Source organism: Falco biarmicus, chromosome 2 (genome assembly GCF_023638135.1).
Source record: "Falco biarmicus isolate bFalBia1 chromosome 2, bFalBia1.pri, whole genome shotgun sequence".
NCBI lineage: Eukaryota > Metazoa > Chordata > Aves > Falconiformes > Falconidae > Falco > Falco biarmicus.
In genome coordinates, this window is record NC_079289.1 from 9862330 (window position 1) to 9889749 (window position 27420).

General features: G+C 38.9%; 1 protein-coding gene across 1 annotated transcript in view; it reads right to left on the bottom strand.

Annotated features, from left to right (window-relative positions):
- LOC130145190 (metabotropic glutamate receptor 5) overlaps nucleotides 1-21935 on the bottom strand; it is a 156139-nt gene extending 134204 nt beyond the window's left edge. The window contains exon 1 of the mRNA XM_056329765.1: nucleotides 21692-21935. Coding sequence (XP_056185740.1) covers nucleotides 21692-21921 — 230 coding nt within the window. The 5' untranslated portion in view covers nucleotides 21922-21935. The remainder of the gene's footprint in view (nucleotides 1-21691) is intronic.
- Between the last annotated feature and the right edge of the window lie 5485 nt (nucleotides 21936-27420).

Genomic DNA, 27420 nt, shown 5'->3' on the forward strand with positions numbered 1-27420 from the left:
TTTTACTAAAAAATGAACAAACAAACATATATACATTTTTTGTTGCTGGTTTCATGGAAAACAAAACTCACTTTTTGGATTAAAGCAACTGACAAGTATGCAGCCATGTGGAAATGTATTTATTCAATATATTTTGATTTAAGTGGTTGCCTACTCTCTTTCTGACTGTAGGCAAAATTAATACCCATGCTGTTCATACTAATCAATTACCTAGCCTGAGATTCAGTCTCCAAACACAAGGTAAAAAGATCCACTATGTAAAACTACAAAAATGTATTAAAAAAAAGACCCGTTACTAGGGTAGGTGATAACTCTGCTATATGAGCCTTCTCCCGCGTTCTTTTTCTATTTTACACGATGCTTTGAGTATTCCTACATCCTTGGGACCACGCAGTTTTTATTTTAGTATATGTTTGACCTGATGTTCAGTAAAAAAAATATCTCTGATTTTCTCTTTTTGATCATGAAGCTGATACTGTTTCTATCAAATAATGCTATGTCAAATTAAGTTATACAACTGCTTTTCTGATTATTGCAAATTGGTAGGTCCTTTTGGAGGAGAAGGGAAGAGAGCAATTTTCAAAACTGTAGGGGTGAGGTTAACTTTTAAACTTTGAACTACCTGTTAGCTGTTTATCTAGCCAAACCTCACCAACGGGAATTTGATCCAGGTGCCTATATTATACACATCTCTACTTCACCTTATAGCATATGAGACAGCCGCAAAAGGCTAGGAGGTACAAAACAGGACTTATATGATATCCATACCCTTTTGCAGTAGCAGCTAGGGGCCAGGCAAGAGTAAGATGCAAGATCTAAAATTGACCTCTTGGTTTCCTTCAGGATGAATTGTCCTCCAGAAATGTCTATCTCTTTCCACTTACCACAGAGCAAAGCTAATTTATCAGTTTGGGCCAGATATCCAACTTTTAGCTGGCTAAAATTAAGTAAAATGAGTCCAGTTCCAAGGCACTCTCAGTGCCCTTACAGACTTTCTCCAAAGACCAGAGATAAGTTTTTACCTAAGTAAAACAGTTCTAGGCTACATCACACACATACAATATTGCTTCAACATGTTGACGAAACCCTTCTTAACCTGTAAGTCTGTTTACCTTAACTTATGCTACAGCTTTAGTCAAAGAATTGAGCCACCCAGCTCCTATGGATAACTTTTTAACAGTCTTGTCCCAAACTGCAGTTTATTAGCACTTACAGAGATAAAGTTTGGTAAAACCAGATTTTAAACCTGAACACATGCTAAGTGGCCCCAAACCCCTACATAACCAATGCATGGTGACCTCTGAAGCTTTTGAAAAATCTTCAGATCACTCAACTTCAAGGTCACAGACATAATCATACTGCCCAATTTCTTTATGTAAAATTTCCACAAAGCACAACAGATTATTTTCATTTGTCTGTCACTAGGTGACAATGAAATATAATGGAGGACATCTTGATAAGTTACTTTCAGCTGCCTCTTCTTCCTGTTGAAATCCTATATAAAATGACAGCAGCTAAAAAGCTAACTGGTGTTGCCACATTTTTATATTGGTACTTAAATGATCACAAATTGAGCTGCAAAACATTCCATTGGCATCAAATGGGTTGTGTTATTAGTTTAAAAAGTAAGAGCTTTGCCTGGACCTGTTTCAAATCCTGAGGATGATATTAGATTCACATTTCTACAAGATTCATGTGATAGGTCTCTGGGAATTGTTAGTTTCAACAGTACCTAATTAACACTCTCATGCATGCACAAGTGCAAACTGTATTCCAAAACGTATCTCTCAGTTGAAATGTTTGTCTTGGCACCAGGATTTTTGCTCACCACCAGTTAAAATTTTTGGAAGCATTTGTAATTATTTATTTTCTTGAAGTTACAGGAGAAAAATGACCAATACAAATTGAAGTGCAATTATATTGTTTTCAGGTAGCCTTCAATGGTGAATTTTTAAAACCTTGCACTGGTAAGATGAATGGTCAAATACTGAGAGTGGGAAAGAAATGAGGTCTCCAGATCCATTCTTGGCTAGCAGAAGGCACTTCAAGCCAGCAGTTTAAGCTAGGTAAGTGTTTGATGTTATCGTACAGATGAAAAAAAACCCACAACCCTCCTTTATTTGTCAATCCTCAATATATTTCCTTGATGGAACTGGGATGGTGGGAATGGCTTAGGGGAGTTAAGGAAGCTTTCAGTTCCTGCTAAGGAACTTAGTAGGGCACAGTTGATGATCTGGTTCATTATCACAGCAGTTGTCTTTGTCTCTTAACATCACCTCTCTTCTGTACCTTCTCTGTTTCAATTTTCCTTTCCATTCAGTTTATGATTGTTTACACTCTTCTCAGTGTATCAGTTTTCCCGTCTTCCAATGTATTATTATACTAAGTCGTCCCCATTTTTAGGTACAATTTTTTTCTAGTTCTTATCCGTTAGTTCAATTTTTCTTCATACTACATTTACCCTTAAATATTGGAAGCCATTATCCTCCATTATTCAAAGAATGAGTAGCAGCATCTTAATTTGCCTATATGCTGGCTTGTAACATCTGATCTCCCCATTATGTTTCTCCTTGATGTTTCTCTGAGGCTTTTGAGAACAAAAAGGGTATTGATGTGATATCTAAATAAATTTATACATAACTTCTTAACTTTATTCACATTAGCTGAATTCACACTGTAAAGTTTGCACATCACTTGTAAGTAATAGGAATATTATTTTCTTACTAGCTTCTATAAGCAATATTTTGCAAGTGGCTGTAAATCCGGTATCGTAATTAATTATAGAACAAAGGATAAAAGCCCAAACCCGACATTTCTTTCAAATCAAAGAAGGCCAGAACAGTTTGACTGGACATTTCCAAGGGGGAAGGAAAAGAAAATGCCTTTAGGTTCTTTTGCAGTTAGAGAAAATGTCACATACATAACAAATCTTAAGTGCTATTTTATTTACTATTGATTTTAAGCACCAAAATGTCTTCTGAGTAATCCATAGGCATAAAGGACAGCTGCTTTACTTACAGAATATGGACACTGAAGAGACATTTAGTACAAAGAAAAAAGGACAGGTGTCTTTTTAGGATATGCAAAGTGTAGGCTTGATTTTAAGCATTACCACAGACTTTCCACAAGAGGAGGAGCAAGTGACTTTGGTAATACTTATTCAGACAGATGTGGCCTCCTCTTTCTGCATTTGAACGTGTTTAAATATCATCCAGGTTCAGACCAACAGGATGGCACTGAACTTGCATGAATATACTCTTCTTTAGAGACCATCTTCACATAAGTAAGAACGGGGGAATTTACCCATATGGTACACTCAGCCTACAACTTCAATTAAAACAGTGCAGTTGGTAATTAGGCAATTTAATTTTCAGTTACTAAGGAAGTGAAGTCCAACAATGCATTTGAGGTAATGCATGAAAATACATTTTTCCTTTATTAAAGGTATTTGAAATTCTGAAGGTTATTCGAAACATCCAATCTCAGTCTATCATTAGCTGATTAAGCTAATTGGCTGGTTCCCCTTTATAGACAACAGAGGAGATGATTTATGGCAGGAGCCATAGATTTCCAACCCAAATGCTAAATAAACGTCATTAATGCTGTCTATGGTATCTCTCATACTTGTTGGCTCATACTGATCTTGAATTCCTACTCAGGGATCATTATGGTCTTTCTTCCCCAAAAGAAGCCTGTGCATAGGACTGGGTGGAAATCACATTTTTATCAAGGGTAATAGAATGCCCATACTGTAATAATTTCAGAGTCAAGGAATCTGTGTGCCCAGCACAGAAGATGAGATGGCACTGCCACACCTGAAGCCCAGGACTTTGGTCTCTCAGCTGTAACAGGACCCAACACATCAGATATGGTCTCCTACATGAAAAGATAAGACCTGGGACATCTGAAAAACACAGAGCCAAGGAATGAGAGACTATGGCACAAAAAAATTTTCCAGTGTACATAAAATCCAGCAACTTTTCCCTTCCTGTTAACATCTCAATGTCCCTGCAAAATAGACAGCCAGCCAAGAGTTTCAGTTCAGAACAAACACACTTCATTTCCCTTACAATGCTACATCACACTTGCATAAAGCACTTTGGTATTTTTAACCTAGTGACTTCTCCCTCACTGGGATTTTCAGCCTACTTGAAGCTTCTCTGTGTTGTGAGCTCCTTGGCATGCCAGTGATTCAGCTGCCATAACAAAATGCACAATTTTAAAAAGCTTGTTTTTAATCAGTATCATCATGACATATTCATTCATAAAGTGCTTATTTATCATCTGACATACATTTCCATCATAATTCTCAATTACTTATTGTTCTTACAGGACAGTGAAGTCATCAGAGAGATGATGCACATAAACACAAAAGGAAAAAGATCAAAAGTGGGGAAAGTATATAACATGTATATGCCTTGAGTATGTGAAAATAGCACTGTTACCAGGGTTACAAAATGGAAAAAAAAATCACTTTTACAATGTATAGAGCAAAAGATCTGGTTATTAGAATAAAACTTGTCCCTCAAGATCCACAGTACAGCATCTTTCTGAATGTGGAATTTCTTGTCTAATCAGAATTTGAAAACATCCCCACTTCAAAACCACAAGACAAGGTCAATATTACAAAATCATAGAATAATGGAATTGATTAGGTTGGAAAAAGCACCAGCCCCCCCAGGCCCTTCCCCGCCGGGCAGTTCCCAGCCCCCTGCCCCCAGCCCGCAGCGCTGTGGGGGGCTGGTGTGACCCACGGGCAGGGCCCGGCACTCAGCCCTGTTGGGCCTCATACAACTGGCCTCGGCCCCTCGGCCCGGCCTGCCCAGACCCCCTGCAGAGCCCCCTGCCCCCCAGCAGGTCACACTGCCCCCAGCTCGGTGTCCTCTGCAAACCCACTGCGGGTGCGCTCCATGCCCCTCATCCAGGTCATCGATGAAGACATTAAACTAAACAGGACTGGCCCCACTGGTGACTGGCTGTAACTGGCTGTAACTCCATTCACCACAACTCTTTGGGCCCGGTCATCCAGCCAGTTTTTAACCAGAGAACAGTATGCCTGCCCAAGCCATGAGCTGCCAGTTTCTTCAGGAAGATGGGGTGGGAAATGGTGTCAAAGTTTTTTCTAAAGTCTCCGTAGACAACATTCATGAGTTTTCCCTCATCCATTAAGTGGGTCACTGTGTCTTAGAAGATCAGGTTAGACAAGCAGGACCTGCCTTTCATAACCCCGTGCTGGCTGGGTCCGATCACCTGGTTGCCCTGCACATGCCATGTGATGGCACTCAGGATAATCTTTCTCCACAACCTTCCCCATCACCGAGGTCAGGCTGACAGGCCTGTAGTTCCCCGGATCCCCCTTCTGGCCCTTCTTGTAGATGGGCATCGCATTTGCTCATTTCCAGTCACCTGGAACCTCCCTGGTTAGCCAGGACTGGTGATGAATGATGGACAGTGGCTCAGTGAGCACAACAGAGTCCATTTCCTCTAAATTTTTGATGTGGCATGAAAAGTTTAGCTTAATTTTTTTTCTGATTTCATTTCAAATGATTACTGATATTTCAGAAAATACAGTGCCAATATTGGAAAGATATTTCAAATACAAGTTTCTGCCTGAAAATGGAAGCATGGAGCCCTGCAACTTTTCAAATATTTTTCAATATATTGAGAGGACATCAGAAATATGAAAAAACCAGACACATTCTTACAATCACTTTTTCATTTCAGCATAGTGGATTTTTTTTCTATGCCAATTTTTCAGTCTAGAAAGTCCTAATTGGTACTGAAAGTGACCCTCCAAGCTCATTTCATGCAAATCACACAGGTTAGTCAAAGAAGACTGTGCAGATTGTTTTGTGGTTGAAGTACTTAACACACTTTGAATATGTTTTAGGAGATCAGGTACAAGAAGATCCAGTTTCAGGGTTTTTTGAGTACAATTCTGAAATATTGCCTGACTTTGTGATTCTATTTTATTAAATTCTGTGGTTTTTCTCTTATGATTTTAATGGATGAAATGAAAGATCCTTATACAGAAGTTAGAATTTCCTTTGCATGTTTCACATTATTATACATATTTATTAATATTAATTTTCATTACTATTCAGATACCTGAGGATCTGGTTGATAGAAGTATGCATAACAAATGTGAATGTATTGATTATAATGACCTTCAGTGGACTTCTTGAAGTATTACATGACTCTCATAGGTTTACAAAGCACAGATTTGTACATTGTTGTACATGAAGTGTACATTTGTACATGAAATCAATGTGGATCATTGTACAGTCCTTGCAACATGTTAATGCTATGAGGAAAGGTATGTAAGCAGAGAAGAGCTTAATAACTTAGTTGCACTTACAAGTCTTCTTTGTTTTAATATATATTGGTTATCTTCTGTCTTTTCCCCCTCCATATTAGTTTTGTTCCAGATCCAAAAATACACTTAATTTCACAAAAGAAATTGAGTACTAGTTTTTTTTTAAGTACAGAAGAAGAGATTATGGAACTCTGCAATATTCTCATTAGATTTATGAAATTTTTGAAAACAATATTTCAGGTTAAATTTTCATTCTGCAAAGATAGGGAACGATTGCATTATGCACATCCTTGTACAGTGCATATTTAATGTTCTCTAGGTTAGTGTTTCTGAAAATAAAGCTAGATGGAGGCAAAACAGTAAAAAAAATCACAGTCCAGCTGTTAACGAAAGCCTAGTAATGAACAGCGTGAATAGTTAGTTTGTTCAAAATAGTAATTTAAATAATGTTCAGCACAGACAGAGCCATCTAACCTCAACACATTTTTTTAGAACATTGAAATTCAACTGTGAATTAATGAATGACAAATTCCTCTTACACAGTGAGTAATAATCTGGCACAGGACTCTCGTGCATAGTAATTGGTTAGTCTTTCCAACCTAGCGCTTGAAGAGTATCTCACATAAGAAAGGCAAACTGAATGGATGGTGTAAAATCTATGACTATCTCACAAACAAGATTTTTTCATTTCAGAAAACTAGTTTTAGGTGAAGAGCAAGGCAAATACAGCAAAATCATGTTTACATTTGTTTGCAAAGTATATAGTTCAAGGTAAGGATAATTCAAGGCTCCAGAGAAGCTTCTTTAACCAGTATTAAACCAAACAGAGAATTTGTTTCAAATACAGAAGAAAAGCATTTATTAAGATACTTGTTTCTCTTCAATTTATTTTTTCAATAACCATATCCACTAGGATACAAAATTCAATTTAGAAAACCATTTACTGTATCTTAATTAAATACCAAAGACTGTTGGAACATTTTTTTTCTAAGATCTAATAACAAGATAGCCAATTAAGATGTTAATTCTGAAATAAAATGCAAATTGTGCCCTGTGATTTGCGCAGCATCTCTGAGTTTTGGATTGTTTATGTGAGGCTCAGAATGATTGCTGATTTAAATGACTGATTTACCTGTTTTCTCCTGAATGCTCAGTCTCTCCATGTCTTTTTAAGCATGTGAGAGAGGATTCACCTGTAAAAGGCTCAGACAGGGAGTAAATGCAGTAAAATATTTTAATGCCTGAAACCAATAGTTGGGAAACTACCTAATTAGAAGCAGTGAGTAGAATCTATCATTAATATTACTTTGGAACTTAAGATCCATGGACACAGTCTAGGAGTCTGGGGTGTTAGGACCTTTGCAAGCACAGGCCACATAAAATCTTGAGACATCAAATCAGACACAAGAGTAAAACCAACATAAAATACATGAAGAGAGAGGAATACAAATAAAGAATATCACGAGGTAATATGAAAGTTGATGGTCTTGCTGTGCTAACTATTGCCATTCACAGAAAGAGCACAGAGGAGAATATCCAAACAGAGATGTAAAGGAGGATGAGACATTTTGTGGGTATTGATATGAAGTACGTCCCAGTTTTAACAGGCTGCCAAGGCAGAAAGTGCTTTGCAGAAATCATATCACTCACTGAAATACTCATGGACGGAAGCTTAATTCATAAATGTTACCTATTACTCTTCCTCATGTTTTGGCACACAGTAAGGTTAACGTTTCTTCTGAAGTGAAATTTTCTATGGGATGAAAAAAAAATCAACAACAAAAAAAACCCCACTACACAAAATGGTCAAAGAGAAGAAATGTTTATTGGTATTGCTTACAGCTGCTGTGTCTGATTTGAGAGCCCATTTAAATGCCATCATTAGAATAGTTATGAATAGTGTGATACAACCATTGTGAACTGATCACAAGAAAGGAGGGTAATGCCCACCAAATAAACAATGACTATAAAGGCAAAATTTTCTAGCTACAAAGTTTTGTAACTGTGGTATTGAAAAAAAAAAATAATTTGTAGAATTCCTGAAAGCATTTCACTTCTGGAGATTTTTTTCCCAGTACTTTGAAAGACCCATCAGTTACCAGAGCTGAAGATGTCTCTAAAAGTGCTTTTCTATCAAAATAAAATCTTGCATTTTTTTCTAAACTGAATATTTTAATGAAAAGTTATTGTGATAAAGTGTCAATAAAAATGATGGAGCATTTTCATTAATACATACTGATAAGTAAATTTATTTAAAAAACAAAAAATGTTTGGAGCACTCCAAATGAAGGTTCCTGGTTCTTGACCACTGGCACAGATTATGAAAACAAAACAGCCATGTACAACCTTAGTCTGCTTTTATAAAATTAGTTTCCAAAAGACAGCAGCTCAAAAAATACCTTTGCAGACAACCTGCAAGGGTCTAGAACTAATTCTCAAAGTCACTTGCAGCCTTTTGCTATTAAATACTCACTTGCATAAGCATGTAAAGTGCTAGAAACAGTAACACTGCATGAGACTTGCCTTGAGAGCCCTGAGGGATGGGGTCAACATTAAAGCTGCTACATACCGGGAACAGAGAGCAATCTTAGGAACAGTTTTGTAGTTCCACACATCCAGATTCCCCTTGGTCTGTCTCTGAGAACTCCCAGCCACCTAAACCACTAGAAATGCCTGGATGCAGCATCCCCAGACGGAATCGGTGGGGCTGCAATTAAGGCTAGAAATCAAATTCCTTTCTGGAAATTTCTCTTCTGAGATGTGCAAATAGCAACTAATTCAAACTTTTTCAGTTTGTACCCTTTGGGTCAGGCCTGGCTGGGGAGTCCCAAAGGTGGAAGGATTTTCAGGTGTTCAGTTCCTCAGTCAGTGAGGAAAACATCTGGTCTCTATTTAATAGGCTCGGCTGTCCCTTGGCACATCAAACTAACAGCTCCTTTTCAAGGCAGAAGGCAGCAGAAGATACCAGAACCTGCCTCTGAGCACAGAGAGAAGGTGCAGGAGTATGCAGGAATGTAAATTTACTATACTCTTTCAGGAGAAAAAGGGGTTCAAGGTGAAGAATTCTCTTTCCTGAACATAAGTAAGTTCCTGAACTTGAGTAGACTCCCTCCATAGACCTCTCCCGTTTTTAAAGCACAGATGTCTATTAAACCTATACCTGAGGGAGCACCCCACATCTGCCTACCCACCTGAGCAACAGCACCTCTGCTCTCCCCAGAAGCACACATGCCTTCTGAGAGAGCGGAGCGTTGGTCAAGGTAGATCTTCCCTGATTCTCAGCAAATAACGTATGTTTGGATGTATTCACCTCAAATCCCCTTTACTGGGGACAGAAAGGACAATTTATCTTACCGAAGATCTGAATCACCCTATGTGCATGCCTGCAACTCTCCACTGATTGAGCTCAGACCAGTTTAGTGCTGGTCTTAGATGAGATGAATCCTGCTTTTCTCCATCAGTACTGTAAATGGCTGGATAAAAATCTATTTAAATCAAGAATGAAATTATGATGTAAAACCATTGCTGCTTATTTTGAAGAGGAATAGGTCCTTCTCTCTGGTACGTATGACTCAATACCCATTTCAGAGAATCAAGATACAGCCTGAGCCCAAGATGGGCTTCACTTTTCAAGAAATGTAACAGTCAAATACCACTGCTAAAACCTCAGAAAAAAACCCAGTTGATTCCCTGCCTAGGATCTACATCCTGACCCTGGGCGGATTTCCGGGCGCTTCAGAGGAGAGCTCAGAAGAAAGATGCGTGGTTTCAATGGTCAGCTGGGAACACTGGGACTGCATTCCTGTGGGAGTGACATTCTGCATCTCTCACCTGAATCACTGCAGTTGAATGAAACGCAGGCTCGGTGGTACCTGTTGCTGTTTGTTGCTGCTGTTGTTCCCAGGGTGCTTCTTTAGTCCTATTGTTTTCCACCAGGAGAGAGGAGTTAATGCTTTGTGGAGTATGAATCATTTAGTCTTCTGGCTACAAGAGCACAAGCAGAATGAAATAGCAAACTGTCACGGAGCTTCTGGCTGCCAGTAGCTGAAATTGGCATATTGAGTTCAATGTAGTGTAAAATAATGGGGGGAGATTATTAGAAAACACTAATTACCTTTACCCAAGCCCTTGTACAGGGAGATCCCTCATGACAAGGACTTACGGAGCAGCAAGAAGTAATTAGGTTTTTGACAGAGTGATTGCTGCATAAGTAATTAAGCTATCTATTTTCTTATTATTGCTACATAATATCCGTTATGCATCTTGTGGTAAAAAAAAAAATATATATATCTAAACTTTCTCAAAAGTTTCAGCTAAGAGATGACAGCTGCAGAAGCAGGTCTATCTTTGATTTTTGTTTATAAAGAAAAACAACAACTGTGTATTTATTACTCCTCTTCTATGTAAGGCAATTCCAAGTAACCAGCTACCAACAAAACCAGACAAACAACCTGCAGTTAGTGTTTTGGTTTCTGGACATTCACTTCTATGCAGGAGTTCCTAGATGTTTGTATAACTATCTGTGGTCAGGGCAAGTAAGTAAATAACACATTTCAGTATATTACTTAACTGCTTAACTCTCCTCCCAAATTTCTATTAAGTTTACAACTAACATGAAGCCCTGCATTTTGTGATAGTCACCCTCTTCAAGATATTGCTGAGCTGACAATACATTACAGTGCAATTTTCATGTCAGAACTGATCAGATAAAGTCAAGTTTGGGTGTTTAACATGCTCTTTTTCTTACCCAGACAACCTCCAGGTGATGCACATTTAGCTATGAAAAGTGAACTGATTTAGCCAAACCCTGAAACCTTTGGACACATGCAGAGTTTGGAAAATTACTCAAACAGAAGCATATTTAACTTACTTTGTTTTAACTGCTGGGACACATGGAATAATTTTCCTTTTGGTATGTTTTGGTGGAAGTATATTAAAAAATCAGCTCAATCATGGTTAAAAAGTCAGCACGCAAGATTAACATTGGTTTGTGCATATCAGCACTTAGAGACAGAGAATGTTTAACAGCATACTAGTTAAAACACTTTAAATCACCGGCTTTGTAACTATGCATTTTCCCAGATAGAGATGACTGACTTCTTACTATTCGGCCAGTCTTCACTTACTTTATTCTTACTAACCAACATGAATAAATTTTGAAGGATATGACCCCTTAGTAAATACAGATTTTATCAACTTTGCCTTCCTAATTAAAATACTGTTCATTTAATTCATTCTGTTATGACAGTGTTTCTACTTAAAAGGAAAAATATCAACAGAATTCAGCTTGGGCCATATTCCTTGAAATAGTACACGGGGTTTTATCTGCTTTTCCTGAAAGCAGTATATTCTTGCCAAGATTTATACTGTCTTTTCAAGGCAGTAGTGAACTGAATGCCACCAGAATGAGGCTGAGAGTGTTTTGGTATTTCATTCACGTTATCAGTCGCCTTCAGCCTTCACCTCTGGAGACACAACAGCTTCACTAACAACTATCAATTCAGCCATAGTGAGGGGGAAATGCGCTGCTGTGTGCGCTACTTTGTCATTTTAATAGAGTGATAGAAAAAATGAATTACGCCACGAGTTTACAAATCAGAAGTTTTCATTACTCCGAGTAAGATTCTTCCATAATCACTCAGCAGTGTTAGTGAGATGGGTTCCTTGGTATAAATCTCTGCCATGCGGGTAATGTTTTTATGTTCAGATCTTCAGGGTGTTTTAAGTACAACTAAATCATCTCAAATGTGGAGTTAGAGAAAGCATCTCCCTGCCTTTCTGATCCCCACTTCTCTAACAGAAAAACGGAGCATGTGTAACAATAGCCGTGAAACTGGAACAGTCGAATGAGTATTGTCCTAGTGATCCAGTATTTCTTTCCCTTTATCTGCCACACACTTTTCTCATGTTTATCTATACAAAGGGCCTCTGTCAGAAAGACGTGAACAGAAGTGATGGCAGATTTGCCAAGAGAAAAGGCTGTTTCTGGACCACATGATCTTGAACAGATTCTCTTTATTAGGAGGTGGGAACATGGAACTACAAACCTCTGGGTCTTTCCCTCTCATAAATACCTTCTCTGTATCCAGACGTGTGTGTGGTTTGTGCGTGTGCAGTGAGTCACTATTCCTAGGTGAAGACTCTGGGATGATGCAGATAAAAAAAGAAAGAGAAAAATAGAAGTTGTGGAAAATAACATACCCACATACTACAGAGAAAGATAATAGAAAGGAAACCGATCTTAACCACTAATCAGTACCTTCCCACAAATCCCTATTTGTCACCATGTTCATTTTAAAAGAGCAGAAATAGGTTTGGGTTTTTTTTGGACAAACATATGTCAAGCTTTTAATGGAGATCATTTTAGACTTGCTAGACTTTACACCAAATATAGCTGTTCTAAAGATCAGAATTTTTCAGGGATAATGCTAACTTTCATCCAGTTCCAACCACCTTTAAAAGTTTCTAGGGATATGTACTGGGTCACATTTTCAGTCTTAGCTTTAATGTTTTAAATAGTTACCTTTTATCATATAGCCTACACAGAACGGTGGAATAACAATGCTGGAATTTAAGATCTTCATTTCTTTTCACTTCTTGAATTCTTGTTTTTGAGAAGAAAGCATCTCATATTTTCTCAAGTTTAAATAGAGTTTTTCATTGTTCCAAGAGTATTTTTAATCCTTTTTCTTATACTTGGAAGAGTCTCTTTCATCATCAATATAGGCTCACCTCAGAAAATTCTCTGTGGGCATTGCTTATCACTCTCAGAAGACATATTTGAAATGAGCAATCTTAAGCGAGCCACCCATAGACTTCTCCCATCCTGTGTTTTAATAAGGTGTTGGACAGAGTAGACCTTTCAAGTCAAAAGTAAAATCAGAAGTGTATATTCCTTGTGGGAGGACAGAGATGCACCCACAAATGGACATGATTTCCCAGCAATGCCACTGACATATTTTTATGCAGAACTGCAAGTATGGGTCTGCTGGCAATATGGTGCTGTCTCTGAGATTGCCTCACTGTTTTTCAACTGTGTAAGTCATGCCATGGATTTGTCCTTTTCCAATGAAAGTAAATCTCATATAATGCTTCAGGATTCTTTGCCAACTCTTTTTCTGTGCTTTTCCCCATGTCTCGTTTCCACTGGGAGAATAGAAATCTCATGTTATTCCAAAGCATAAGACATGTTTTCCCTTCATACCCAATGTTATCAAAGGAGACTGAGGGTAAGCATAAGTCATCAAATATATAAATAGTAGTCTTAGAAAGGCAGGGAATTAACTGCTTCCTTTGTTCACATGGCTAGGACCAGAAGTAAGCGGCTTAAAACAACTGGTTTAAATAGGTAGGTTAGGCATTAGGAAGAGTATAAGAAGTAGTTAGGCATAGGAAACTATTGCCTGAGGAGACTGTGGGATTTTTATCTTTGAAAGATTGTAAGCAGATCCATCCAAAGAGGGATCAAGCATCCTGAGTTCCTAGCCACCACCATTCCCTACAGTGCTAAGGCACAACTCTATTCAAGTGTATTGACTGACAAAGCTGCCCTCCCTTGGTTGTTAATGCCAGTCTTAGATAAGAAAGATCAGATCCTTCAGGAAATAATAATTTAATTGGACACAATCATGATTTGTCATGTCATGAGAAGGATATATTCATTACCAAGGTCAACTAATTATTTGTTTCCTATTGAGCAAGACTGCCTATTGAGCTCACTGAATTTGTGCTACTCTATAGAAGTACTTGAATAATCAAAAGAGCTTGGAGCCTCGTAGTCCAAAAGGCAACACAGGTAAACAGTAAAACACAGTGTCTACCCTGAGTTGCTCAGTGTCTAAAGTAATTCTGAAAGGCAGATACAGAGAAAAAGCAAATGCATATAAAAGTAATGACACATGCAAAATCACCAATATTTATAGTGCTGGTACTAGTATTAAAGCTCATATCTCCTAGGTCTAAGCTCTGCATTCATGACCTACCCCCACCTGCTTCTTTCTTTTTATTCATAATGCACTGCACAAGGGTTTCCTTACAAAGACACCAGCTTTGATTTAGCAGGTTCCTGAACTGCAGATCATTTATAAATTTAAGAATGCTCCAGGAAGATTTTGCTCTGCTGTGATTTCTGCATTATTTGCTGTTGGCCGCTTCCAGAAACAACACATTGATTTGGTGGACCTTTGATCTGACCTGATACAGCCACCTTTATTTTCTAAAGTTATGTTTTCAGATGTGTAGGACCTGAATTTCCTCTCAGAGACATACACATCTCTTATAGACATAAATAGAAGGTGTGCTCACTTGCCAATATGCTCACTAGGAAATTCTCTGATGTTTCCTTGATACCATGTCACACCTACACATGCTCCAGGAAAGATACAACATTCCTGTGAGGGCAAAATGAAGACATTCTTCCAAACATGCTTACAGCTTATTCCCATCCCCCACTGCCTCCAGCCATATCAGTGACTGTGAAATTGGTCTGCAAGATACAAGATTGTTTAGAAACAGGTTAGATACAGATCTTTTTTAAAAAAAAAAATAATAATTTAAAGAGGTAAGGTTAAAAAAATCAAGTTGATTGATTGGTTTGCTTTCAGTGCAGATGTTTACCTCACTTGTCTCCCTAAAATTTTGAAGCATAGCTTGTGGGGTCATTACGTAAGGACTTAATCTTTTGTGGTTCACATCCTAGAAGGAAAATTATGCTCCTTTTGGTTATTACACAAGCAGCCTTGAGGTGCCAATCTTCAATCTGCAAAGCCAAGCTTCCATCTGCAGCAGGACACAGCTGAGGGCTGCTGCTCCTCACCTTGAGGGTCTCTGAGCTACAAAGCTGCCAGGTAAATGGAGAACACAAAGCTTCTTTCTAAAACTAAGTTATTCTTTACCCTCTAATCTGCTTAACCTCTGAGGACACTGTTTGGATATAGGAGAGAAGACAGCTTTTCACTTCCCCAGTCTCTTTTACAGCTCTAGAAAAGTAAACCTTTGTTTTACTGTGAAGTTCTTTGTCTTTTGGGTGGCAATGAAGATTCTGACTTAATGCTGCTAATTGCAGTGCATTTAATTACTAGGTATAATATGATAGCTGCTTCCTTGGGCTACACATTGATGCCTGACAAGAGTACTGAGAGATAAATGAGTGGGCAGTAGGCAGTTGCCTTAGAGGGAACAGCGTTCAGGTGAGGCTGTAGCAGGCTCCTATCTACCGCAGCTTGACGAAGAAGGGAGCAGACTCCTCACAGGCTGGGGCTGCATGATTGTACTCTGAAAGTATATTTTAACCTGCTTGTTTTGTCCCTGGAGAAGAGATCTGCACGCTTCTACGACATTTAGCTTCCACATTTTTGTCAAAGGTTGTCCAGTTAGGACTGTTCTAGATAGAATAATTTTGACTGATTAATTTCTCCCTGAAGAAGCAGAAATCACCAAAAATGAATTTAATGCATATTTCAGGTCTGCAAAAATTCATATTGTCATTTAAGAACTTATCCACCCATTGAACTTGTACAAACACAGAAAAAGGAGTGTTAACCTACACCACACAGCATATTTTAAGGAGGGAAATCACATCCTCTGCAGTGAGATCTTTCTTTCTCTAACAGACACTTTTACAAGTCTCACGAAAGATCTCTTTGAATTATTGAAAAGAACTCATGTCATTCAGATAATCTATCTCGCTTTAATTTTCCTGCAGCAATAGCTGCCCTTTTTGGTTGCTAACCAGATTTTCTTCACATATTGCTGAGTTTCCTACCAGCCAAATTACTTTGGGGACTTCCTGGAACTAATGGTCCTCCACACTTTATTCTCCTTCCTTATCTCTACTACTCACCTTCTACTGAGCTCACTTCGCTGCAACATCTGTGAGACTCAGAATCAATAATTTCCTCCAATCCTTCCCTCAGGAGCTAAGCAGGTAAATTTTATTAGGAGTGGTAATTTGTGAAATTTAGGAAAAATGTGTGTTGTTCTGAGAAGAATGGGCATTGCTTCAGTGGGCCACCTTCCCTCTTGCAGAGCAAGGAATTGCTTGTGATCATCACACTGCTGGAACTGGTGTCCTCCCCTTCTCCTTCAGCGGGACATGCTTTGCCACTAATGGCATGCTCGAGAGGGTTCCCCTTACCCTGGGGCACAGCCTTTTGCATATCACAGAACGCAGTGAATTCTGAAAATGCGGGATGTGGGTTTTAATCTTTGCAAGGACATTTAAAAGCATAGTCATCAAGTTCTGATTGCACGTCAAAGAAACATGGAAACTCTGTGGGGTGTCCTGTAGTTCTAGGTTTCCTGCCTCTTTGCTGCAGATATTGTAAGCAAGACACAATTTTACACTATTTCTGCAGACCCTTGACTGAGTAAGTACCTAAGAGCCATGTGGAGATTAAATCAGACATAAATTTCAGTGATGTTTCTCCAACTGGACAGCTGAAAATCAGAATCAATACTAGAACCTAAGGAAACATTTTCATCTCTGCTAGATTTTTTTACTGGTTGTGTGTAATTTTGTCATTTTATACAAAAGGAAGTCCAGATAATCTTAACTAACTTCTCTTTACTCAAACAAGGTAGTCAATACCAGAGTAAATCTGACACACGTTATGCACACTGGAACATGCAGCATATAGAAATCCCAGTAATTCCTTGCAGATCAATACTGCCTCTGGAATGCCATTTGAAAGCTGGAGATGCTGAGCATGCTATTTTATCTCTAAATGCCTTTACTTCCCTCTCTCCTTTCCCTTTTCCTCTCAAGGTAGGAAAAGTCCTACTGTCTTGCATTTGGAATTACAAATCCTTTGCAAAATTTCTGTCTTTTGTTCTGTAGGTTTGTATAATAACTGATTTTATGCTATTAAATAAAACAACCCAGGGCTGTTCTCTTGTCTGCAGATAAAGGGCATGCAAGGCCTGCAGCCATGTATCTTAACATTCTTCTACCCCAAAACAGAATATCTATGTCCAAACTACATCTTGGTAACAGTCCCTGACAGTGCTGTCACCAACACCATGCTCAAGTCCCATCCCAGAAGTGTTAGTTGCTATAGGATAAAATAGTGCCAGCAAGCAAAAAATAGAATAAAATCATTCAGTAGTGTGGTACTGTTCTCTGAACCATTTTGTTTAGAACAGTTACAGTCAATATGCATGATTTCAGTAGTAGCTAATCATTTCTATTGTACTATAGAAAATCATGTCACCTGGCACTAAAATACTTAGTCATTCTGAGGGATATTTTGGAATTCTTGTAGATGAAAGGCATCAGATGAATTTATCACTGGAGAGAGTTATTGCAGATGTTTTTTTCAAACGTCGGAAACTAGTAGTCAACAAGAGCAGGATGAAGGCAGACATACAACATGAAAGAAAATTTCAGCTATTGGAGCTGTTACACAAAACGAGGAACAGCTGAAAATCACCTACAACTACATAGGTTTTATCTGCACAATTAATACTCCATATTTTCTTCTGAAATATGTTCCAAAATTATTCTGTTATGTGAATGTATGATTTACTCTTTAATGAATTTTATCTATAAGGATATCTCCTGGCATATGACCTGTGGATGACAGAAGCAAGAAGGACAAACAGATGAAGCCTGGTGTCCATATCTCAATTAAGTTGAATAATGGTTACATTAAAATAATTTTTTTTTCACATTTGAAAGACAGCACACTCACCTTTTTATTTGAGGTTAAGTCCAGTTCCTCAAGGTTCACGAGGTAAATATTTGCTGAGCATTTAAAATGTTTTCCATGAATCAAAAAGCTCTGGAATGCTACAATCACTAATGACGTGCCATCTTTCATCTCTGTCACAGGCAGGCAATGTAATTTTAGGAACTGCATAGTACATCAAGAGTGGAGTGTTTATTGAAGGATATCTTTCCTCCTCCCCTTGGGACTGTACAGGGTGATTTATTTGATAGGCACTCTCCTTGGCCACTACATTTTCTGTTTATCTGAGCATAAAACAGGTGCTATGAGGAATCCTTAGCTTTCAAAAACCTCCGTATTTTTGCAAGGCTTCAGATTGGAAATATTAGAGGTAAACGCAAATCAGAAACGGAACAAAAAGCTAAGTGGAAATGTTAATTTCTTGTGGTTTCCCATAGAGCTACTGTGTGGCTTAGGGACTTTAGTACTTTCTGCATTTTGAAATAAAATAAAATAATTCTCCATTTCACAGAACAAGGGTGAAGCAACATGCATCTGTGAGATAACAAATATGTATCCATTAGTAGATGAAGTTTTCCATGTGAACCCATTGCATTTCAGTGACAGGCATTCTCCCTACACTTGGAGTGGCCTTTTCTAACCTTCTCCGTTGAATGGGCAGCCCAGAGCAACTCAAGGATCACAGCATGAGTGAAAATATAAATGTTTTCCCAGTCCATTTTCCTGCATAGCTTCACAAAAGAAATCAGTTGCATGAGCCTTCTTTTATTTCAGATGTAGCTCTTTCCCCTTTGAGTGCTCTGAACCATCTGCTCTTTTAAAAATCCTCTGAAATGCCTTTTCCACCTATAAAAATGATGCACAGTAAAGTCCCCAACGTAATCTGCTTGTAAGATCTGGGTTTGTCCTGGTGTCACACCCATCCCAGGTCAGTGACTTAGGCTGTCCTACACAGAACCAACAAACAAGCCTAGCTCTGGACCAACAATGAAATATTTGTGGACAACAAAGGCAAAGAGCACAAACCAAGAGAACACACAGCACATCAACGTTCTGGAAAATGGAGCTTTAGATCCCTGCAGGAACTCAGGCCATCAATAGACAATGATATTATTGTCTTGCATCCCATCTACATCAAGAAACCTTCCTGCAAATTCCCCGCTTTTTCTTTTTCTCCACTCCACCCCCACCCCCCACCCCCCACCCCCTTGTAATAATGTAATATGTTGTGGAACATAACCGGTCCACAACATCCCACACTCTGCACATGAGTCTTGCAACCCTGCAGGGACATGAAGCAGTCCTCTCTCCTGATTAAGGGTGACTCAAAGCCAAACAAAAGTACTCAGTAGGCAAAATGAGTTGTTTTATTTCTCACTTATAGCTGGTTTATAGCTGGCTTCTAGATCCTTAGGTTCTCTGAAGTGTAGAGCCGAGAGCCTACATCACCCCAGCTGTCCTCAGCTGTCCTCAGCTGTCTGATGCAGCCAAAGGAATGCTCTGGTTGGGTGACGATAAGTACAATTAGTTTACATCTGTCCCCAGCAGCTACTGGCTGGGAACAGGTTAACCTACTTCTGAGAAACCACTTCTCATCCAATACCTTGGAATCTCTGTTAATAAATAGAAAGGATATAAAACAAACCCATACAGTTTCATTGTAAACACTTCTAGTTCAGGCTACATTTTTCACAAGTAAATTCTATAGGACTGCCACATGCATGGACACACATAAATTGGTCTGGTAGAATTAAGAATTTTTGTTTTAACTTCAAACACATTAAAGTTTAGACTTCTGAAAGAAGCTATCACTTTCAATTTACTGAATGGAAGGCATCTACTGAATAACAACTTTCTTATAACTAGGCATGACAACTCCTACTGCAGGTAGAAACAGGTATTTTTCACTGAAAAAAAAGCAAAGCCAGTTCTCTCTAGACCTTGCTTTTTTGAAGACCTAAGCTGTATTGCTTCGTTCTTATTCACAATCACCAGTTCCTGAAGTCCTTATAAAGGCATCTCAAGGGCTAAATTTAGCAGTGCTGTACATAAACAAATCCCATACAAAATTAAGTATGGCTTGGAGTCTGGAGGTGTCAAGGGCCAACATATTTTTTGCAAATGATACTTATGTGCTTCTAGATTTGTGTGCTGCTGCACAGAATTGGCAACTTCTTGTGTTGGATAGAAGACAGCAAAGGTCATGTGGCACCAGATTCAGTTAGAGATAGTGGAGGCGGCATTTGCTCCGCTTTACTCTAAACAACTGGCGGGTAGGCTTTTCCACCAGAGCTAGTCATCAAGAGAGACTTTGTACAAGCCCTTTTCTATAAATGTGATTTCTCTGACCTACTTGAAAGGTCCACATTACAAACAAGGGACCTAAGAAGGTCCTGTTTTTCTCCATTAACTATAAAGGGAATCCTGATTGCTAGCCCACATGGAAGTGTCTAAATTGTAGACATCTAAATATATTTAGGTGAATGTCACTCTGAGGGCTTTGGTCCTTTTGGGTGTCAGTCCAGGCAAGGGCCAAGATAATTCATGGAAGAACCTACAGATAAAAAGTATTTGAAAAGAAGGGTGGACACAGTTGCTATAAGACAGAGAAATATTGAAGGCATTCACATCTGAAATTGCCAAAATGTAGGCTGATGCCACAGAGTAAGGGTAGAGGCAGGAGTCCCTGTTGTTGCCTGCTTGCATTCCCCTTTGCCCGAGGGGAAGAGAAGCTGTGTGCAACAGGGCGGACAGGAGATAGAGGCGGGTGTCCTACCAGCAGGACAGTCAGCGTCCCAGCTTTCAAGACAGCTGGGCAGAGGTGCAGTCCTTACAAGTTTCCCTGAAGGTCTCACCAGGATATCTGATTTCATCAACACCGTTTTATTTGTGTTCCTGTAGGGTTTGTGCTTGGGACAGCATCAGGTCATCCTTCTAGCAATGCTCTGCAAAGTCTCAGGCCACATTGGCTGACTTCTGGCATGCTCCAGTTTGTGGTCAATACACTGTTTTGCTCATCTTATTTAGGGTTCACTTGTTGAATACATGGCAAATACAAAAATCCCCTTAAGTTTATGTAAGTATCTTTTACTTCTCTCTTTACTAGCCCAGAGCCTTTTCCTGCTGGGTAAACACATCTGAGTGAATTTCCCTTTCCGCCTTCAGTGGTTAGGGAAGGAACCACTGACATCATTGAGCTAAGAGAAAGGCTTACCTATGTATTGCCTTTAGGAAGTATGCACATGTCAGCAGATTGGCTGAAGAAGAAAATGGGATGGTTAACAAACTTTGTTTGGGGAATATCTATTTCAGGTCCACCCAGAGGCCACATCAGCAATTCTTAACACAATGTTACTTGAATGAGGCATAGCTTCAGGCTGTATGTGTACATGATGCATTTTAAACTGCAGTGAGCAAAATGGATGATACAGATGAAATGTTTGTGTGCCAGCCTTCCCTTACACAATGCTATTAGGACTGGCCAAGCAGCCTTGTGTTTGCCTGGCATGTCATGAGGATGATGCATGTCTTTGTAGAATATGCACTGCTATGACATGGCTAACATTACCTTCTATCTTTTAGATATGTGCATATATAGGACAGAACATGAGTATGTGCTTTACATATGCTTGACTGGACTGTTGTTTTTTGCCCTACAGGCTGGCTATAATTGTGTAGCATTACTCACCTGCCCAGCAGCAAAAATTCTCCAGCGAGTCCCAGGCGCCTCATAGCCATTAAGAGACCTCTCACAGTCATGCCTTCACAGAAGCAAGCAACCACTCGTGCCTTGGGCAGGTGGCTCCGAAGTTTTCGCAGCAGCTTGTCAAAGCTCTGTTCACCAGCATTGCTATAGATCTTGTAGGAATGTGCAATGCAGATCCCTTCCTTGGCCGCCATATCTTTGAAAGCTTCCATTCCACTTTCACCGTAGTTTCCTAAATACAAAGAGAAACACATATGCCCGTATTAAAATTTGCAAAGCTTTTCTCGCTTTGGAAACAGCAGATATTTTAAAGAATATGTTACATATCTGTGCAGAGACCAGTGTACCGATCTTAACAAAATAATATTAACATTTTAGTGAATCCATTTTTCAGGTCAAGATGAACATTTTTTCCTCAAAACTTCACTTCTGTTTAGAAGCCTGCATCTTTGCTGAAACCAAATGCTGTTAGGTACCTCAGTAGCAGTGAAGATCTGGTCCACAAGGTGTACCACAATAGATGTATAAATTGCCATCTCTTCTGATTCCCCTAAGTTGACTGAATGTGGCCAAGTGCTCTGGGGTTTATTTCAGAAAATTTAAAAAGATACCTTCAGAATAAATTTTGAGGTGTAATATTTTAAGTGTAAGCAAAACCAAACAATGACTCATAACAACACGACTTTGATAATAATGCAATCTGAAAAGCAGCAATTTTTTAATTACACTGAAAGGTAAAACTTACTGTGTTGAAGAAAGAACTTCTGGAGAATGAGTAGCAAAATTGAGGATTAGCATTATAGGTATCACAAGATCACAGATTAACTAAATATACTTCTAGGGTTTTTTTTGGGGGTAGGGTTTGTTTGTTTGGGGTTTTTTTTTCTTTATTAATTGTCTACCAATCCAACAGGAAAAATATCTTCAATCTATTCTTCCTCTATGGGATAAACTGGTAATAAATATTAACAGATAGATACATTTGTTCTTTATGCTGTCTCACCATAAAAAATTTCTTCATTGACAGGCCTACGTAAAAGTCACGGTGCTTAAACAGTGGGTGTACTGATAACACTGACAACCATCCTGACCAGGATTGTCTTTCTGGTTCCCTGTGCTCCTCCATCTGGCTGTCTAAATCTGTTTCATGTCTCATTTAAGTAAGTATGCCTCTGAGGAAGGAAATCTTTCTCCAAAATATTGCCTTAACCCCTCAGTAATATTCCACAGAAACACAGTCAGTAAATTAATAAGACTGGGAGTCTTAAAGTAATGCTGTTGCAAGGAATCCTGATCCTTCACTTATTTCTGTTAGTTTGCAGCTGGAAGAAGCTGTAAGGAAAACACCTTCTTTTACTAACAGAGTTGCAAGTATATAAGAGAACTGACAGGGAAAATGCATGTGAAGCAGTGAGAATCAGACAGCTGCATGGGGACTGCTGTCTCTTTTTGTGACCCAGAACATCGGAGCTGTCAAGCATCCAGCTTGCCCACCTGGGGAGTTGTCCCCGTTGCTCTGGTGCTAAGTTTAGAGGCTGTATTACGCTCAGCACTGTATATGAATGTGAAAAACAGTCTTCCCTTTGAAGATCTTACCACAGAAATAGGCAAAAGAGACAAAGAGCAGAAGAGAGGAAATACCATCACCTTCACATCAGGAATAAATCGCTGCCGCCCTGAACCTGTGCCTGAAATGGTGCCCAGCCAGAATGGCAACCCAAATGCAGATCTCCTTAGCTAATACGACTTTCATTTTCCTATCCGCTGTAAATAGATAGGCCTGGTGGAAAACCCAGGACTATGCAACTTGTTCCTGGGAAAATGCCTTAAGATTTTTTAAACTCAGTGGTTGCAGTGCTTCCTGGGAATCGTAAATCAGGTGCCTGGTGCTTCCCCATGTGTCACGCTCTCAGGGCAAACTTTGTTTCCTGTGATACATGAACATCAGGTGATCCCCACGAGACACTGAAGCGGTTCAGCTAGAGGTTGAAAACGTGATGCCTCATGAAAGATGTATGATAGCCTCAGAAGTCGGTCTGAAGGAAAAATAGGGGTCAGCCATATTTAACTCCCACTGGGCCCTGAGGCCATCTGAAATAAAATTAAGCTGTTTGACAGGAAATACACTTCTTTGTTTAAAATTACTCTCGTTTAGGTCAACCTGGATCAACATTAAATGTTCTGTTTCTCTTTTTCCTAGCAGGAAACAAAAGGAAAAAAAGGCCATATCAAACTTTGCCATAGAAGATGAAAGTTTGAAAAAAAGCTGTTCCATAGTATACCTCAAAGAGATTGAAATTCTGAAGACTTCATTTTCTGTCAAAAAAAACCTGTCAATGGAAAATTCCCAGCCAGGTCTAATTGACTTACAGAACTGGATCTCTTCAATGTTCCAGATACTGCTGTCTTTGAAAGTGTTATAAGAGTACAAACTGTTACCCTGAGGCTTGCTATAAAGCTGAGAACAGGTTTAATTACAGCACTGAAAAATAGTAAGTCTTGCAATGAACATGAAGTGCATTAACTCTCTTCCAGTTAAATAAAGTTTGCTCTGGCACAAATGCCATGGTCTCATCATGGATCAAGAGGGGGAGATTTTGTGAAACCATACAGAAAGCAATGCAACATCCAAAACAAGAGGAAACATGTTAAACTACCAAGGCCACTTAGAAAAGTGTTACATTCTTAACATTTGGAAGAAAACCATCTTGGCAGTCCAAATCTGAGAGTGACTGAGTTCTCCAGCTGGGAAAACTATAGCTGTATGGCATAATCTCAAGGGAGGTTTGATGAAAACAGAAAGCAGCTTTGCTTCAAGATGCTCACACAAATACACCAGTGGAGCTCTTGTCATGATCATTGCTGATTAAACTCTACTTAATTAATTATTCATATTGAATTCCCCTGTTGTGCAAGAGGTTTGATGAGGTATGTATATTTAATTTGAGCTATACTTTGGGGATAATGAACACTCCTTGATGGAAAAAGAAAATCTTTCCTGTTAAACTCCTTTGCACACAGATTAGGATGGATTTCTTCTGGGCTAGCTTTCTTTTAGTGTAAAACCTGCAAGTGCATGAAGGTATACATGTAGCACTGAGGGAGTGGGAGTGGAAACTGGGTAAGTTACATTACATCTTTCCTTGAGGATGAGATGTGAGGTTCACAGTGGAAGATCATCTCCATGCTTGGAACTGAGCTCCTCATGGACATCTGGTTCTTGAACTGTGGTATATCCACAGCAGTACTATCAAACCTGCCACAGCAAGAGCAAGTTCCCTCTAACAGTGCAGCTCTCACTCTTCATCCAGGTCTATGACACAAGGAGAAGGATTACAGGGACTTTAGGTTTTGCACGCATGGATGGACAATTGAGCACTTATGCAGCCTGACCCTGAGGAGGAGTTTGTAGTTTCACCCCCAAGGGAAAATTAATTCAGACTTCCTAAGCTGGAATCAAAACGTCTTCTGTGAGTCTCCTGTGATCATACAACCAGAGACTCCTTTAGGAAAGGTCCTTTAAGATCATCAAATCCAACTGTTAAACCCAGGACTGCCAAGTCCACCACTAAACCATGTCCTTAGAATCATAGAATCATTTAAAGCTGTGATGGAGGCTGCCTATGTCCTGGCAATGTATCTATGTACCTAATTTGTTCCCATCTTTAAATTTAAAGAAAGATCCTAAGGAAAAAAAGCAGAAGGGAAGGATTGATTACTTTTGCTTGGCTAGTTCCAATTCAGCAGAAAAGACTCAGCAAACAACACAAGCTGGAGCTGAAGTATGGTCAATTTGTATTCAGTTTCTCTTCTCCCACTGAACTCCATCTCCATTTCAGCATTTGGAAACTGGCACCTCTATATTGTGAAAGGTTCAGCTGGAGGAGGTATCACAATTTTTTACTGGATGTTCATCTCCTACTGAAAGTTTGTCTGTCAGTGGCGTAATTGGAGTTGCTAGCTGTCGATGTTTTTTGTAAATATGCCCTATACTCACGGCAACAACTGGCAGCTGGGTTCTTTTCAAATGCCAGCCTGAATCCTGCATGTTGCCTACCTGAATGTCTGGCCCTAAGCCCAGTTCAAAAGCTACTCCCATATGTCTCTGCATGTTTGAAAAAAAAATTAAAAAAAAAAAAAAAATTACATCATCATGCAAAAGGCTCATCCCTGCTTCAGAGTTGGAATTTTGTTCAAAACTCAAGCATATGCGTCCCCACCTACAGTCTAACTATAACAATCTGTTAGTTCCACTTCCCATGAATCAGTACTAGAAACTATTAAGAAGCTTAAAAAGAACAGATTGTGCTTTTTTCCCCGATGAAGCTTAATATAGTACAGTACATAATAATACCTCAATCTGATAGAAAAGGGTCAGGCAAGCTGCAGGCTGCTCTTGCTGCTCCTCCTGCCCAGCAGTTGAGCCAATTAAACTATCTAACCATAAACCATCAAGATCTTACCTGCATTACACTGCAAAACCACAAGGTTTTTAATTTTAAAATAATAGGCAAAACACACTGACATTACTCTATCACACTAGAAGTTATCAATATGAGATAAAAAGTCTTTACAGCCAAATGGAATAATGAACTACAATTTCTTCTGCCCAGGGATTTTCGGGGTGTCACACATTTCTTTTTGAATACAAGAACTTTTTTATCATTAGCCACACATTCAAATTGTTATCAAGTATTTGTTTAGTTGATAAGAGAGTTGCAGTGAATATAGATGAGAAGCAACCTTTAGGAGAGATTTAGGATGTAAAATTGCTTATGGCAGGTCACAGTGAAAATTCACAAAATAAAAGAAGAGGAGGCTCAAGTGAAATTGAAGAAACGTTTTATGTCATTCATTTAGCTGGTGATAATCCTACCTACCACAAAGCCTATTTATTTAAGTAGAAATGCTACCATCATTTTTATAGACAAGGAAGAGCAAACCAGAATAATATACTATGCTGTTTCTGAGTCACAGAAAAGAAGCCAAGTCAGGTTGAAATTCTCAGTAGATGTTTTGCAAGCAATACAAGGAATATAGAGCTTCACTTTTTACTAGCTTTCATTGGCACCGATAGGACACACTTTGCCAGAAATACCTAAAAAAATCTAAGTAGGTATAATTTTGAAAATGTGTGTGGGAGTAATAGAAGATATTTATGAAAGGCAGCACATTGCTTGATTACCAGGATGATCTTCCTGAAAGTCAAGGATATGGGGGTGTAGAACAGTTTCCCAAATGGAAATGTTAGAGGTCTTTTCAACTGCTAAAATTCAAATTAATCATGACAAAACACCAATGCTACCTACTACTACTGATACCTACTAGATATTGCCCAAATTTAACTGCGTATGAGCCATTTAAAGTTTCATCACTACTAAGAATAGGGACATAATATCAAATATTTTGAGCAGCTACAGCAACCACATGCCATTGATATAACATGATCAAAACCACAGCCTCCCTGCTACAGTTATGTTTGCAAATGGAGCATTATTTCATCCTAAAGGGTACAAACCAAATGAAATCAAATCACATGTGCCTGAAATTCTGCAGCTGTCTATGTGTGCTAAAGTAAGAAAAAATGTTTTTCATTTGACAAAAATATTTTATTTAAATGATTTTTAAATAGGATTTCAGTTTCTATATTAAGTATATATGTATAAAACAGCAAAAAATGAAATTAAAAAGGTCATTTTGAATGCAACCCA